Source organism: Acinonyx jubatus, chromosome B1 (genome assembly GCF_027475565.1).
Source record: "Acinonyx jubatus isolate Ajub_Pintada_27869175 chromosome B1, VMU_Ajub_asm_v1.0, whole genome shotgun sequence".
NCBI lineage: Eukaryota > Metazoa > Chordata > Mammalia > Carnivora > Felidae > Acinonyx > Acinonyx jubatus.
Genome location: NC_069382.1, coordinates 160,636,424 through 160,652,605, shown reverse-complemented (window position 1 = coordinate 160,652,605; position 16,182 = coordinate 160,636,424). Strand labels below are relative to the sequence as shown.

General features: G+C 41.4%; 1 protein-coding gene across 6 annotated transcripts in view; it reads left to right on the top strand.

The window, feature by feature from the left end:
* The window catches only part of DCUN1D4 (defective in cullin neddylation 1 domain containing 4), an 84,918-nt gene that overhangs the window by 29,830 nt on the left and 38,906 nt on the right, over positions 1 to 16,182 (top strand). For all 6 annotated transcript variants that reach the window (XM_053217379.1, XM_027056557.2, XM_027056543.2 and 3 more), the window contains 4 exons: positions 105 to 175; positions 338 to 377; positions 11,018 to 11,132; positions 14,234 to 14,325. In XM_053217379.1, coding sequence (XP_053073354.1) covers positions 105 to 175; positions 338 to 377; positions 11,018 to 11,132; positions 14,234 to 14,325 — 318 coding nt within the window. The remainder of the gene's footprint in view (positions 1 to 104; positions 176 to 337; positions 378 to 11,017; positions 11,133 to 14,233; positions 14,326 to 16,182) is intronic.

Genomic DNA, 16,182 nt, shown 5'->3' with positions numbered 1-16,182 from the left:
TATCAAAACATTTGTTTTTCTGCACTTCTGAGTTTTCTTGTCTTACAGTTGTTTGGCAGCATGGGAAATAAATGACCCTGAATTTTCTTCTTTTTCTTTTAAAGACTTCCAGCTGAACTCTCATCTCTCAACACTGGCAAATATTCATAAGATCTACCACACCCTTAATAAGCTAGTAAGTCAAGCTTTTAAAGACCACTGTTTAAAGTAGTTAAGTGTATTTGGTAAAAATTCAGATTATGGATATTGAGATACCAGCTGTTTATGCAAATACTGAATTTTAAAACTTGCTGAATGGTATGTGATTTCTTGGTAATCATGAACATGTTTCTTGCAGAATCTAACAGAAGACGTTGGCCAAGACGATCACCCAACAGGTATCTATAAATGCTTACGCTACTTAATTTAATTTAATTTTTTAAATTATTTTTTAATTTAATTTTATTTTTTACTTAATTTTAAATAAGCTTCATAATACAAAGTTACGAAGGAGAAATACTAGCTGAGAATGATGTGTGTTGTAATACACTGACAAGTCGCTACTTGGTTGAGGATGTTTTTCAGGGTGTGTGAAGGAAACCATGTTGCAGCTCCTTCCCGGTGGTGTAGCTCCGTTGTGGGTCTCTGGTTTATGTCAAAGTTACTTCAGTCCCTTTAAAGAGGCTGGGGACTCTCCCTAGTGGCCTCACGATACCGTTTCTTTACTAAAGTGCTTTAGTTTATACTAAAAACTTACAGTAATGCAGTTTGAAAGGTATTCCATAAATGCGTGTTGAATTGAGACAAAAGATGATTTGATTGGTGGGTAGGGGTGTGGGTGGGTGGGTGGTATAGGTCCAGAGGATTTACAAATGGAAACATTGAAACAGTTACTATGAGCCGGTCTCTAGTCCTGTGGTTCTTAAACTCCAGCTGGCTTATAATCAGCCAGGGAGGGCTTGTTAAAACAGATTGCTAGGCTCCACCCCCAGGGTTTCTGATTCTGTAGATTTGGGCTGGGGCCCCAGAGTTTGCGTTTCTATCAGGCTCCCAGATGATGCTGATGCAGCTGGTCTGGAGACCACACTCTGAGAACCGCTTCTCTAAACTGTTGAGAAGCAGAACGTTTAGAAACTTGCACTTGTTCTATGGTTTCTATGACTTCCAACAAAAGTTATTAAAATGTATTTAGATTTTTTGAAAATTACCACAGTAATTTTCAGGTAATTATAATTATACAGGAATACAGGAATACATGCTTGTTGGTGAATGTTGAATAGCACAAAACCGAATGGAGTGACAAGTGACAGTCTTCCTTCTCTTCTCCCAATCCAGCCTTCCCCCAGTATGCTGTTCAGTGTTTGTTCTTTCAGAGATTTTTATGCGTGCGTTTATACTTTTATAGGACTTCTAAAAATTTAGCATCTAAGATCGTACCTGTACATATTATACAGCATCTTTCATTTTTCATGTAATGGTATATCCTTGGAGGTTTGGGGATTTAGAGCTCTCCCACCCTCTCCTCCACATTGGTTTAGAACCAGTTGAAAATTAGACACAAGATGGAGATTGAAGTACCAGTTTTGTTGGAAAACACAGCTTAGATATATAGCAAGAATGCAGAGGAGTTGTAGTATTTTACCTGAACTAAATAAATAGCCTTACACCCAGTCACCCAGTCACCGGCACAACTAGATGAGCACAGGCCAGCACACCTGTTGTCCCCACTCACCCCCAACTCCCCACTTCATGACGAAGAGTCTGAACTTCTGCCGGCAGGTCAGTCTGAAGAGGGGGTTCAGACGGGGGCTGGGCCGCTCTGCTCAGCTCCTTCTCCCTGGACCACTAATTGGATTAGACAATCCTCCTTCCAGGGCAAGGAGTCAGAGAAGGAGAGCAGAGTCTGTGCCAGGAGTGTTCTAGAAGGCCAGGCCACAGAGGCTCCCTTCATCTGATCTTTTTGTGTCAGCAAATCAACTCGAGGGCAGTCAAAAACAATTTGCTTAATAAATTTTAAAAACATTGTGTGCACGTGGTTTTAAAAGAAGTGTCGAAAAGGTAATTTAAAATAGGGGCTCCTGGGTGGCTCAGTTGGTTGAGCATCTGACTTCGGCTCAGGTCATGGTCCCGTGGTTTGTGAGTTCGAGCCCCACATCGGGGTCTGACAACTGGAGCCTGCTTCGGATTCTGTGTCTCTCTCCCTCTCTCTCTGCCCCTCCCTGGTCACATCTGTCTGTCTGTCTGTCTGTCTGTCTCAAAAATAAATAAACATTAAAAAAAGAAGGTATAAAATAAAAAATGAAAATTTCTGTTCCATTTTATTACCCCCAGCTTTCATCCCCACTAGTACTCCATGCTTGACTCTGCAGAGGTAACTCTTACAGTCTTATGTTTATGTCCCAGATGATGATATTTCCCCCCCAATACTGTATACATTTGTATGTGCCTCTTGTGTTTGTCACTCAGTATATCTTGATCTCTTCATAGCAGCCCATTTATAAAGCATGTGTTCTATACCTTAATGTCTCTGCATTTTTAAAGTTCATGGATATATCATAATATGTTTCTGCAGCCTCCTATTGATATACATTTAAGTGTGTTTAACTTGGCTGCTACAAGTAATGCTGAAATAAAATTTTCAGGGCCAGCTTTAATAGTTAAGTAGTGAAGCACATTTCTCTCCAATTCTAAAATAATATGTTGGTGGCTCTGAGGATTTTTTAAACTTAAGAGTTAGTGTAGTTTTGATTTAAAACTGCTTTTTGTGTTTGTATAGCCTGGAGATTGTCTCTTCTTTAGCTGGGGTAATAAGACCTCTGAGTTCTGAATCCTATACATAATGCAGTTAACTTTGAACTTCAGATTTAAATGAATGTTGTTACTATAGTAATTTTATATCTAAATATTTAACCTGAATATAGCAATTAAATAACTGGAAGCTGTAATTAAGAAAATGAAAGTGGAAAGTGTGTTTGGCCTCGTGCCTCCTCTTGCCCCCTTGGGGATAGTGGATATGGGTGACACTTGGTATGTGACATGCTGGGGCAGTGCCTGGTACCCCAGACGTGCCAGTCAGTGCCAATTAGCATTAGTAATTCCTTCAAATAGTCCATTTCGTTAACGTTTCCCCGTTTGGTTATAGCATTACTTGTGATTCCCATACCTGAGTATACTCAAAAAATTAACATAAAATCTGTAACGTTTGGAAATCTGAGAACATTAATCACTGTAATGCTGCTCTGAATGTTTTGGCACAACGGGGTCTCAGCAGTATCTGCCGGAAACTGTATGTGGAAGAGCCAACCAAGTGCGAAAGAGGCTGGTGTCTTCCTGCTCTGTCTCTTCCAGCACTTTCCTTTGGTGCTTTCAGTCTTCCTCCCACCAAAGAGAGACAGACAGACAGACAGACAGAATTGATCTTGGACAAGTAGCCCCAAATCCGAATTATAGGGAGTGAATAAAAAATGGTGGACGGGGAGGACAAAAAAAATGAGTAACAAAGAAGGTAGATGTCAGAAGTCAATATTTAGAGACAAAGGAAAGGAAAATTTTTTTTTGTCTTAAGTAGTAGGATGAAAATTGCACATTTGGACCCTAAGAGTTTCACTCAAGCAAGCAAGTAGTTCAATGATCTGTTCAAGGAAATGAAAGAAAATATTAGGTACTGGAAAGATGTTTTCAAACACGATCTATTTATCAACTTAAATCACTATGTCTTTGTGACATTCTTCAGTGAATAGTGAGGTGAAATAGCTCCATAAAAAGTAGTGAAGTGGCAGAATGAACCACGTAAAATGTTATTAAGTGGAACAAGGTTATGATGCAACAAACTCAATAAAATGGAAAATTAGATGGTGGAATTTTTTAAAGTTTTTTATTTTTTAAAGTTTATTTTTGGAGAGACAGAGACAGTGTAAGTTGGGGAGGGGCAGAGAGAGGAGGGGGAGAGAGAGAGAGAATCCCAAGCAGGCTCCGTACTGCCAGTGCAGAGCCCAGCTTGGGGCTTGAACCCACGAAACTGTGAGGTCACGACCTGAGCCGAAACCAGGAGTCGGATGCTTAACTGACTGAGCCACCCAGGCACCCCAGACAGTGAAAGTTTTGTACTGGAACATGCATTTCTACTAAGTTAGGAAAGGTCAGAATAATTCTCTAATTTGATGGGCCTCTTGAGGCCCACAAACAAAAAGGTCAAAAGGGGAAAGGCAATGGTGCACCTACTTAAATAATGTTTATTAAGAATAACATATTTAGTTAAATTATTATCAAGACAACAAGCTGGATAGTCATTAAAGGGCCTTGGTCCAAACAGGTGAACTCAAGTTTCTCTTTAAAATAGATTTTCTAGGACCAGATATTTAAAAAAAAAAAAGTTGAAAAATGTTGGCAGTATTTCTAATTGTTTAATGTGGGAAGAATTCATTGACTACCTGATTTATTTGAAAATGCGGTCAATTAATAGAATATTTCATTTGTTTTAACAACTTAGATCACTTTAGATCTACTTTAGTGATCTGAAGTTCTTTTAAAACTAAGCCAAAAAGAAATGAACTCAAATCATAACCTGGGGTAAAAAATATAAACAATTTTTATTGCCTTCCTAAGGATCATATATCGACCCTAGCATCTCAGGCTAGATTTCAGACTGACTGTCCGTCTAGTGTAGAAGTATTGAGACTGAACACCAGAACATCAAGATAATTATAAGGAGTGAGAATTCTAGCTTGGGATTATTAGTTGATACTAGTCTTCTCTTTCTCCTGCTTTATTATGATTATCAGAAGGCTTTTCTTCTTTCATATGTATCTGCCAAATATGTCTCCTGATGTAAGATAGATCTTTAAAATCTTTTTCATCACCGCTTTTTCTTGGGTGATTGGCAAAGAATGAAAACTTGCAGCTCTGATCATTTCAGATGAATTTTGGGGTTTCTTAAAGTTCATCTACAGGAAGTTGCTTTTCTTTGTTAAGTATTTATTGATGTAGGAACTTTTGGGTACTCAACCTAATGGGCCAATTTTCTCATCTGTAGAATTGGGACAGTCATAACACCTCTCAGATTAGTGAGCATAACTTTGAAAGTTCTTCAGAGTTATCTTTAAAATGCCAGATATTTTAATAATAATATTTTGCCTCTAATATTTTGCCTAATATTTTGCCTCTACCTGTAATGTCAGATTGATTGTGTTTAAGTAAATACTTACAGAGTGTTAAAATAGTCCATTCTTTGTTTTGTTTTTTAAAGTTTATTTATGTATTTTGAGAGAAAGAGAGAGGGTGCGTGAGCAGGGGAGGGGCAGAGAGAGAGGGCGAGAGAGAATTCCGAGCAGACTCTGAGCTCTTACTTGGAGCCTGACGTGGGGCTCTATCACAGGAACTGTGAGATCATGACCTGAGCTGAAATCAGCAGTCGGATGCTTAACTAACTGAGCCACCCAGGTGCCCCAAATAGTCCGTTCTTTGAAGCAGATAAACATTTCGTGACGTTCTTGTTACTTATTATTTTGTTTTTTTAAAGATAAAGTTTAATTGAAGTAGATTATGTGATATAAGTTCCGAGTAAAGCATAAATATAATGATGCAAATAAATACAAATTTGTAAAACATTCATTTAAACAAATACAATTTTTATTATAAAAAGACTTATCACAGAGTTATTTTAAGGGGCAGACATTCTTGAATATTTTTGTTTAAAAAAATCCTACTTTGCCAGGAGACTTAAAGTGAAGTGCTTATTTTCCTGACGAATGGGAAAAAAATCTGAAATTATGGTATGTTATCTGTTCATAGGTATTTTAAATCTCTGGAAAGGTACTGAAGAAACGTAGTGACTTTTTTCTTTTTAATTGTTTATTTATTTTGAGAGAGAGAATGTGTGTGTGCACATGAGCATTGGAGGGGCAGACGGAGGGAGGTAGAGAGAATCCCAAGCAGGCTCTGCACTGTCAGCACAGACCCTGATGCGGGGCTCGTTCTCACAGAAGCGTGAGGTCACGGCCTGAGCTGAAACCAAGAGTCAGACGCTCAACTGACTGAGCCCCCCAGGTGCCCCGAAACGTACTGACTTTTTACCCGAAACGTACTGACTTTTTAAAGTAGAATTTGATTTATACATGTTTTAAGAACACATTTATTTAACAAATATTTATTGAGAGTCTCCTTTTGGATTCTCAATAATGTATGTATCTTATTATTATTGTACTGAGACACTGTATTGGCTGCTGTCTATGCACAGGTAAACCAATCGGGGCCCTGCAAGCCAGGGTGTATTTGGAATGTGCGCTTAAAAACCCTAGTTTATTGCTCTTGCTCAGCTGGGATCCCTGGAGCTGTGTTGGGGGGAAGAGGAGCAGTATTGGGGCAAATACGCCTTGAGTTGTGTGCTCTCTGTGTATTTCGTTGACTTGGTTCGTGTTGGCAAAGTATTTCAAGTAAACTTGTTTTCCTTGCATTAAAAAATTGCTTTTTATGTAGCCTGAAACTTTTCACTGTCATTATGGGTTCTATCTCGGGTTCTACCTGTGAAGCTGTGCTGTGTCGTCCTTTGTATCTTCCCTGGCATGGGAATTGGATGTGTCTTTCCTCTGAGGCAGGATTGAAAGGGTCAGTGAGCCAGTGAGTGCTGGAAAGGTGAACAGATGTTGTTTCTTTGTGAAAGATGGCCCCACGGTAGCCACTCACTTACGCTGATCGTTAGAGTAGAGAGATCTGAACAGAAGCCATAGTTCTTGGCTAGAAGGAAAAAATTTTAAATAAATAAAAGAATAAAATGCCAAATTGGGGCTCAAATATGAGTGCATTTTACATGGACACGAGGAAAAGTGATTTGTGAAACCTTTTCACAGAAAGCATCAAATAAGGAAGAAAACAAGAGAAAGTTGAAAACGTTAGTTAACTTAAGATGTTTGTATGTTTCCCTAAAACATGATGCTCTTGTTGAGTAGGATTCAGTGAAAGCCAGACATTATACCTGTTTGTCTATGAGGAAGCAGGTAGGAGAGGAGCAAGTGGATTAACCTTTATTGGCGAATATTGTGAAAACGTTATTTTAAATAGTGTTCGCTGTTCCACGGGCTGAGGGGATAGTACATTTTCCTCTGTGTTCTGCAAACACTGGTGTGAGGGAGAGTTTATTGCCAGACTAGGTGCTCAGAACTAAGCCATGACCGGCACTGGAAGGAAATGACTTTTCTTCATACGTACACATTCAGGGAGGGGAAAGTGAGCCTCAAGGTTTAAGACAGACTACTCTTCCTTCCTTCCTTCCTTTCTTTTTTTTAAGCTATAGTTGATATACAATGTTGTATTAGTTTCAGGTGTATAACATGTTGGTTTGGCAGTTCTGTACGTTACAGCGTTCACCAAGGTAAGTGTTGTTACCGCCTCTCACTATACCCGGTTATTACGGTATTATTCGCTATATTCTGTACTTTGCATCCCTGTGACTTACTTATTTTATAACTGGAAGTCTGTACGGCTGAAGCCCTTTCACATATTTTGCCCACCTCCCCCCGACCCACCTCTCCTCTGGCAGCCACCAGTTCTCTGTATTTGTGAGTCTGTTATTTTTCATTTGTTCATTTGTTTCATTTTTTAGATTCCACATACAAGGGAAATTCTGTGGGATTTGTCTCTCTCTGACTTCTTGCGCTTAGCATAATACTCTCTAGCTCCATCCATGTTGTTGCAAATGGCAAGATTTCATTTTTGTTTGTGGCTGAATAATATTCCATTGTGTATGTACACACATCTGCTTTATCCCTTCATCTGTTGAGGGACACTTAGGTTGCTTCCCTATCTGGGCTGTTGTAAATCGTGCTGCAGCACACCTAGGCGTGCATATATTCTTTTCAAAATAGTGTTTTTGTTTTCCTTGGGTGAATACCCAGAAGTGGGATTGCTGAGTCATATAGTAGTTACGTTTTTAATTTTTTTGAGGAACCTCCACACCGTTTTCCACAGTGGCTGCACCAGCTTGCATTCCCACCAACAGTGCACAAGGGTTCCCTTATCTCCACATCCTCACCAACATTTGTTATTTCTTGGACAGACTGTTATTTCTGAGCAGTGTGGCAGGCTTTCCAGCTAGGCAGGATGTACTTTTACGTTCTGCAGGCCCCAGCCCAAAGTGTTAACGGACAAGAATGAATCTTTTTCTTGTGTGTTGGCAGTCTCCAAAAGCTTGGGTCGCTCTGAAACTCTTTGGACCTTTTTGTATGCTCCCATGTTGTTTATAAGCGGGACCACCCCTTCATAGGGAAGATGGTGTGTGTGGTGGTGGGCAACACTTTCTCTGGCTTTCTCTTCGGGTTATTGCTGCTGTTGTCGGGGAGAGAGACACGGTACGCCTTGTGTCTCTGAAAACCCCCCTGCTTGCATTCTTGCAAGGACAGGATCTGGTTGGGACCTGGAGTAGGGCCACTGAGGGTCGTCTTTCTAGCCCTTTTTGGGGTCTGCTTCTGTGCTAAAGGAGCAAGCAGGACCCTCGAGCTCACGCGTTGTTCAGGACCTGGCATTGGGTAGAAGCCTCATTCAGGCTGTGGTCCTGGTTTGTAACAGAAAAGGTGCTTTTGGCTGCTCCGTTCCTAAACATATCACCCTGGGAACCTAGCACAGTGTGGAAGCCTCACTGTGAACTGGGCTTTAGGTTCCAGTCCTGATCATTGCACTTCTTGTGGTTGTGACCATGAGCTATTGACAACTCTCTTCCTGCCCACAAAACAGTTTTCTAGAAGGAGCTGTCTGTGTGCACTGTGTTCGCTCCCTCACCTCGCATCCCTCCGCAGCCCATCGCAGTGTGGCCCCCGCCCTCACCGGCCCCACGCTGCTGTGCTTCGTTGCCCGTTGCGGTGTGTCCCTTTTGCTCCTTCCCTGAGCTGACCTCTGTGTGCACTTGACCGCAGCCCGAAACTGTCTCTTCCTGGCTTGTAGGACATTATACTTTCCTAGGTTTTCTCCCTGTCTGGGTCTTTCCCTGACCCTTAAACATCCGTACTCCCCAGGGCTGTGTCCTGAGTTCCTGCTTCTCATCTCTGCCTGGATGGCCTCAGCGGCTACAGAAAATAGCGGCTGAGGGCTTGGACTTTGCTGCCAAGCTGCTTGGCTTCCGTCATCCGTTTCACCTACCGCTTTCTGGCTGTCACTTAATCTGTCTTCTTCAGTTTCTTAGTATGTAAAAATGGGGTGCTAATCATACCTACATCGCAGGGTTGCGATGCAGCCTGAGCACTGCCTGCATAACTCCAGTATGGAAGTTAGAGCGTGTTTCTTTATGTCCCCGCCATCTGTCTACACATAGTGCTTGGCACCTAGGCACTCACTGAATGGATGTTTTCCTTCATAAAAATCCGGAGAGGTAGGTATCACAGTTCTTACTCCTTAAATGAGGAACCCGAATAGGGTAGCGGTTGACCAAGCCACACAGTTAGATGAAGAGCCAGAACTTACTTGTCGAATGCAGGTCATTTAAACACTAGCCCCTTATGCTGCCTCTTGTCTCTGACTCAGTGAGAGCCCAGAGCCTTCCACCAAGGAGCTGATAGAAGGAGGAGAGAGTCATGGGGGTCCAGAATACACCGCTGAACACTTTTGGGACCTTGGAAAATCACGTGGCTGCCTGAGCCTTGGTTTTTCCCATATGTCAAGTACAGATTATGATCTTTCCCCTGCCTGACATTTGGGGTTATTGTGGGAACCAGATGGCATATCTGATTACCCCTGTGCCAGGATGGATACAAGTATTTTAATTTATAACGGTTTTAGTCTGAAACGAGACTGTCTGGGTTTGTACCCCAGTTTTGCCACTTAACTCCCCGTCTCCGTTTTCTCATCTGCATGGGCAACAAAGGTTATTCTCTTTTCATAAGCCTGTTTGGAGGTAACAGGTCAGTAGGTCATATGAACGGGTTCTGGCTCACAGGGAGGTCCCTGTAAGTGCTCTACGTTGTGATTGTTGTTACTATAGTTTAGTATCTTTTACCAAATGAAAGTTATGCGTCTGAAAACCCAGACTGAAAGTGGCAGAAACAAACTCAAAATTAGTATGGAAATTGTGCTCAAGATCATGTCAGGCTTCTGTCCAAAAAATCTAAATCCTGTTTTTCTTTTCTCTCTTTTTTTTTTTTTTAACGTTTTATTTATTTTTGAGACAGAGACAGATCATAGAACGGGGGAGGGTCAGAGAGAGGGAGACACAGAATCTGAAACAGTCTCCAGGCTCCGAGCTGTCAGCACAGAGCCCGACGTGGGGCTCGAACTCACGGACCGCGAGATCATGACCTGAGCCGAAGTCGGCCACCCAACCGACTGAGCCACCCAGGCGCCCCTCTTTTATTTTTTTATTTTTATTTTTTTTTAACATTTATTTATTTTTGAGACAGAAAGAGACAGAGCATGAACGGGGGAGGGTCAGAGAGAGAGAGGGAGACACAGAATCTGAAGCAGGCTCCAGGTTCTGAGCTGTCAGCACAGAGCCCGACGCGGGGCTTGAACTCACGAACCGAGAGATCATGACCTGAGCCGAAGTCGGATGCTTAACCAACTGAGCCACCCAGGCACCCCTAAACCCTGTTTTTCTAAGATGAGATATCCCTGAAGCTTAAGAGTATTGGGACTGAGGTGCCTGTTTGTATTTTAGATTCAAGGTTACTGGTTGATCTGGCCTTGCCTCATGAAATACGCAATTGAGATAGCAGTGCAGTTCCTTTTGAAGGAACGTTGACAAATAAGAGAGACCGAAAGCTTTGATGATTTATATTAATGTTTTTGGAGAGTAAATGGAAATTGTGATAACTTCCGTTTCTGATGTGGTTTTGTGGGGACAGTGTTAACTTATTTGTGTCACTGCAAGGTTTATTTCTTGACTATACATTCTCTCAAAGAGGAACTAAAAACCTTTTGTTCACCTTATAACATTTACAGATAACCTCTAAACCCTTTACAGTACAAGCCGTGAAAGTTTTTAATTTGGTGGTGGTATTCTTTGGAAATGTTAGGATGTGGCTAAACTTGATGTTGTGCCCTTTGACTCTGTTCGTAGGAAGCCTGCGGTCTTGCAGTTCCTCAGACTGCTTTAGTAAAGTGATGCCACCGAGGAAAAAGAGAAGACCTGCCTCTGGAGATGATTTATCTGCCAAGAAAAGTAGACATGACGGGTATGTCGTAGATCAGAGCGGATGATGTGTATCAAAGAGGCACATTCCTACCCAGCCCTCTGTGGGTCTGGTCGTGCGCAGATTCCACTGGAATGTTGTTTTGGTTCTGCCAGGTGTATTTTCAAGGTGTAATTATCTTGCGATTCTTCTTTCGTGTGGGGGTTTCTAAAACGAAAACAAACTTAGGTGAGTAGCGTTCTTAGGAACCGAAGTTTTATCTTAGTCCATTGATCCACCAAAACTCATGTAGAGTTTTTCTTTCCTTTGAAGGGCCTGCCATCTGTGCGTGTTGAGGACCGCAGGATTGGTATGCGTGTGTTCTTTAAGAGGTCTCACTGAACACACAACCACAGGAATCCGTAATTGCTTTCGCAAGGGACCCAGGCTGGGTTGCAAGAGAGCGCTGCCGGGACTGAACGCTCTGAGCCCACTCGGAGTATTAGCCGAGCAGAGGTTGAGTCTCAGAAGAGTGAGAATTTGTTAGGAACTGTGAAAAAATAAGACCATGTAAACGAATTCTTTTTCCGACAAGTTAACTGTTTAATTTTGCTAGCTCTAAAAAGTCATTAGACTTGTTGATTTGAGGCATCTCTATCATTGCACCTTGATTTTCATACATCATTTTTCCTTTTCTCTCTCTCTCTCTCTTTTTTAACAATGAACAAACATCATAATTTTAGTCTTTGCTGCTTTTCTTACATTTTCCTCCATTCTGGCCTGTAGGTTATTTCACTAATGGGCCTGAATATTCACATCTATAAATCAAGGAGATTAGATGAGATTTTTTCATTTTTTTTTCTTGCTGTGATACTTAATAGGTTCCAACTCTGTTGGAAGGATAGAGAGATAGACTCTGAAAATGTGAAAATAATATGACTCTTCATATCCCAGATGAGTAGAAAATAATGATCTCTAAGAAGACAGCGGTGATTTAGAAGATAAGCACCAGCAGTGTGTAGACCAGTGATTTTCAGCTTTGGGAAGCCAGGTTACTTGATACTTCTTTGGTGTAAAGAATTATTTTTTTTAATTAAAAGTTTTTTTTAATATTTTATTTGTTTTTGAGAGAGAGACAGACAGAATGCCAGCAGGGGAAGGGTGGAGAGAGAGGGAGACACAGACTCTGAAGCAGGCTCCAGGCTCTGAGCTGACAGCACAGAGCCTGATGTGGGGCTCGAACTCACGAACCGTGAGATCATGACCTGAGCTGAAGTCGATGCTTAACTGACTGAGCCACCCAGGCGCCCCTTTGGTGTAAAGAATTACCAAGTTCTGATAATCACATAGCATTTTGTGACTGTGTATGTAGACTTGTTATTTCTCCCCACAGTCCGACAGAACTTAGTATGAAGGAGCTAGTTTGGAAACTGGTAGCTGTGTTGCAGAAGGATGTGAGGTACTCTTACTGATAGCATTTCATTGGCCACCCAGGGGGTAGGGGTCTGTAGCTTTAGCTCAGTTTCCCTCTTGGTCTTTTTTGAAAAACAAGTTTATTTACATACCATAGCTTTCATCCATTTTAAGTGTACAACTCAGTGATTTTTACGAAGTGGTTAGGAATTACGCAGCTGTCCCTACAAGGCAGTGTTAGAAGGTCCCCACCACCCACTGCGATCCCTGATGCCTATTCACAGTCTGTCCGCATTCCCGCCCCCAGACACTGCAGTCACCCATCCAACTTCTCTCTACAGATTGGCCTTTTCTGGGCATTTCACGTGAGTGGTCTTCATGTGTCATGCTTCTGTCACTTAGCATGACGTTTTAGAGGTTCATCCATGTAGTAGCATGTGTCAATATTTTTCTCTTATTTACGGAATGGTATTCAGTTGTCCTTTTTTATGTGGGGTGTTTTTAGGCCATTCAGACATTACAGTGTCATACGGAAGTCTCCGTGTTGTTACAGACTGTGAACTAAGAATGTCTAGGCCCAGGATTGGAACCTGTGCGTTTGAACCCTTGGCCAGTACTCCCCTTTGTTTCTGGGTAGTATGGCTACATTTTCTAGAAGAAATAGAACACTGGTGGTTTGCAGTTTCAGTGTCTTAATACCCTGTAGCCATGTTTGGTATCAAAACCCAGAATCTCTAATCAGAGGTACATACAGTTACTTTGATAAATGCCTAGGTCATGAGTAAATACTTACTAAAAAGTAATTATGTGTGATCTTTACAATATATACTATATAAAACTACATTCATAAATGTTCATATATATATATACACACACACACACATGCATACAACACACACACGCACACACACACACACACACCTATTTAGGCAACTTATATAGAAATGAGAGAAAGAAAAAGTATACGCCCCTAATTTTTCTATTAAAATGACTATTTTCAAGATCCTTCCTTCGTTCCCCTCCCCAGGTAGGGAATGTCTTGGTTCTTAGCCCCAGGTCATCATAAAATAGAGAATTCTGCAGCAAGTCACAGTGTTGGAGGAGGAAGCCACCCTGCCTCCCGACTCAGTTCTCCAGCTCATGCTAGCCGTCCCCACAGTAGGGGGGTGTTGCAAGAGAGTGGCAGAAACCAAGGCTTCTCTGTATGTCTCTCTCCTGAGGTGTTTTCCTGGAGGTGTAGACATAATTTGATGTTTCTTTTTATTTGCTTCATGGTCCCTTGACATGTCTAATACTGACAGGTTCTTCCCTAGACTGTGTTCTGTGCCCAGCCTGACTTGTAGGACATGAAAGTCAGGAGGCTTTTCATGCAGAGACATGAGTGGGTTCTAGGGTCATTACTTGAAGAAAACACCTCAGCTGTTGCTGACCATGTCTCACTATATCATTCTGTAGTTGGTTCTGGCTAGTGGGGTAGAGGGGAGGATATCCAGTCAGTTCTTACTGATCCACTTGTTAATCAGAGAAGAACCTGTATCAAGTGTTTACTGTTTAATTCTGTTATGGGTATGACTGTGTTTAAAACTGTAGTTATAAAAGCTGAAGCTTCTGAATGCAGGAAGGAAAATGTTTAAAATATGCTGGGAATCTGATTGAGTAGGTATCTGGTTTGGGTAAAAGAGTAAAAACTATCTGCTACTGAAAAGAAACTCAGCATCTTTAAATAATTTGATTCCTTTCTCAATTTCTAGCATGTATAGAAAATACGATTCAACTAGAATAAAGACTGAAGAAGAAGCCTTTTCAAGTAAGAGATGCTTAGAGTGGTTCTACGAATATGCTGGTAAGGTCCTCGCTTATACTATCTAATACTGATCCTCATGAAAATAAGGAATACCTTAGGGGAGATTAAAGAAGTTTAAAATGTGTACTTTTCTAATGTGGTTTCTGTGCTGTCTCTTCCTATTTGAGGGAGGGAACATAGTCGAAACAAATCACCAAATGTCCTATTTATAGCCAGCAGCTAAGCCAAAGAATTCAGAACACTAGAACGGAACTGAAAAGATGAATGCACTTGGGAGAAATACTCTGGATTGCTAGGAAACCTATTTAGAATGCTGGTAGTGGGTGATGATTTGGTTTGTATATCAAAGTTAAAATAAGCTTTGCTTGCTTTGAACCTTTTTGTGCAATGGAATTTCTTATATTAAGTGTCTGTTTTGAAAGATCATTTGGTGGAGAATGTTTGTTTTGTCATTTAAAATGTCTTAAGTTCAGTCCTGTTTTTTGCAGCTGACAGTAACTGGTTGGATAATAGAATACTGGAGTCTAGGGGTTGTTTGTCACTGTAGCTGTGCGTGGTGTAAAAAGAAAAAGGAATATGTCCAGATAAGTTTGAGCTCAAGGCTCTTTTACTTTTCCTCTTCACCTTATTTCAGGCCCTCTCCTGCCCTATCAGCTTGACAATTTCAGCCACTTTCAGACCGATTTTCGTATCATGTGTCTCTGCTCCCAGCTAGGTTTCACGCACCTTCCGTTGTCTCATTTAAAAAACAAAACAAAAACAAAAAACTGAACAGGTAGATCATACACATCATTCCCTAACAATCCAATCCAGCTTCGCCCCCTGCTGAAAAATCCCTGCTACCTATATATGGGTTGAAAGACATCTGACTCACTGCCGTCCCCTTACCTGGAGTGTTTTTTCTCCACTTTTCCATCTGACAGCTGTGCTGTACATCTTCTGAGCCCCTTAATTTGCTTAATAGCCTTCTTTGTACTTAACACAGCACAGGACAGTTTTCATAACTAGTTCTGATACCCTTTTATTGGAGGTCAAAGTGAGGGTTCCTCCTATGGCCTGATCTTGCCACCCCTCCCACCCCTCCCACCCCTCCCACCCCTCCCACCTCGCCCCACCCCCACCTGACCCTAGCCCTTCTCTAATAACAGCCTTGCCTTTTTGGCCACAGAAGTTGTTGTAGGGGCTGACGGCTTACCTAGGCCAGGCCGACAGATAAAATTTCCCAGGATTTTCAGATTGAAGCTGGGAGGGAGAAGGGCTTCTTTCTCTTCGGGTGGAAGGTTTGAAAGGACGCGATCCTGATTCCTGTAGGTCTTTGGTTTTGTGAGCTACCCCAGTATCTTTCTAATGAATTCTTCTTTATCACTTGAACTAGTTTGAGCTAGATTTTGTTTGCAGGCACGGACATTAGTATAAACACTTAACGCAGTATTAGAATGTGTGTGTTCCCATGTTTATATCATGAGAATACGAATCTTTTGAAGACATTTCGTGTCCCTAGGAAAAATGGGTGGCACTTTTCCAGCTGTTTGATATATGGGTACTGAATGAAGAGTTTTCTCATATTCGTATCACCTTGATTATGAAAGTTTTTTGCTTTCTTATCTTGGTTCACATTTATTTTTATGAAATGTGTTATGAAAAGGAAGTTTTATTTTTTTAGTTCTTTTAAAATATAATTTATTGTCAAATTGGTTTCCATACAACACCCAGTGCTCATCCCAACAAGTGCCCTCCTCCCTGCCCATCACCCACTTTCCCCTTTCCCCCACCCCCCATCTACCCTTAATTTGTTCTCAGTCCTTAAGAGTCTCTTACGGTTTGTCTCCCTCCTTCTCTGTAACATTTTTTCCCCCCTTCCCCTCCCCCTGGTCTTCTGTTAAGTTTCTCCAGATC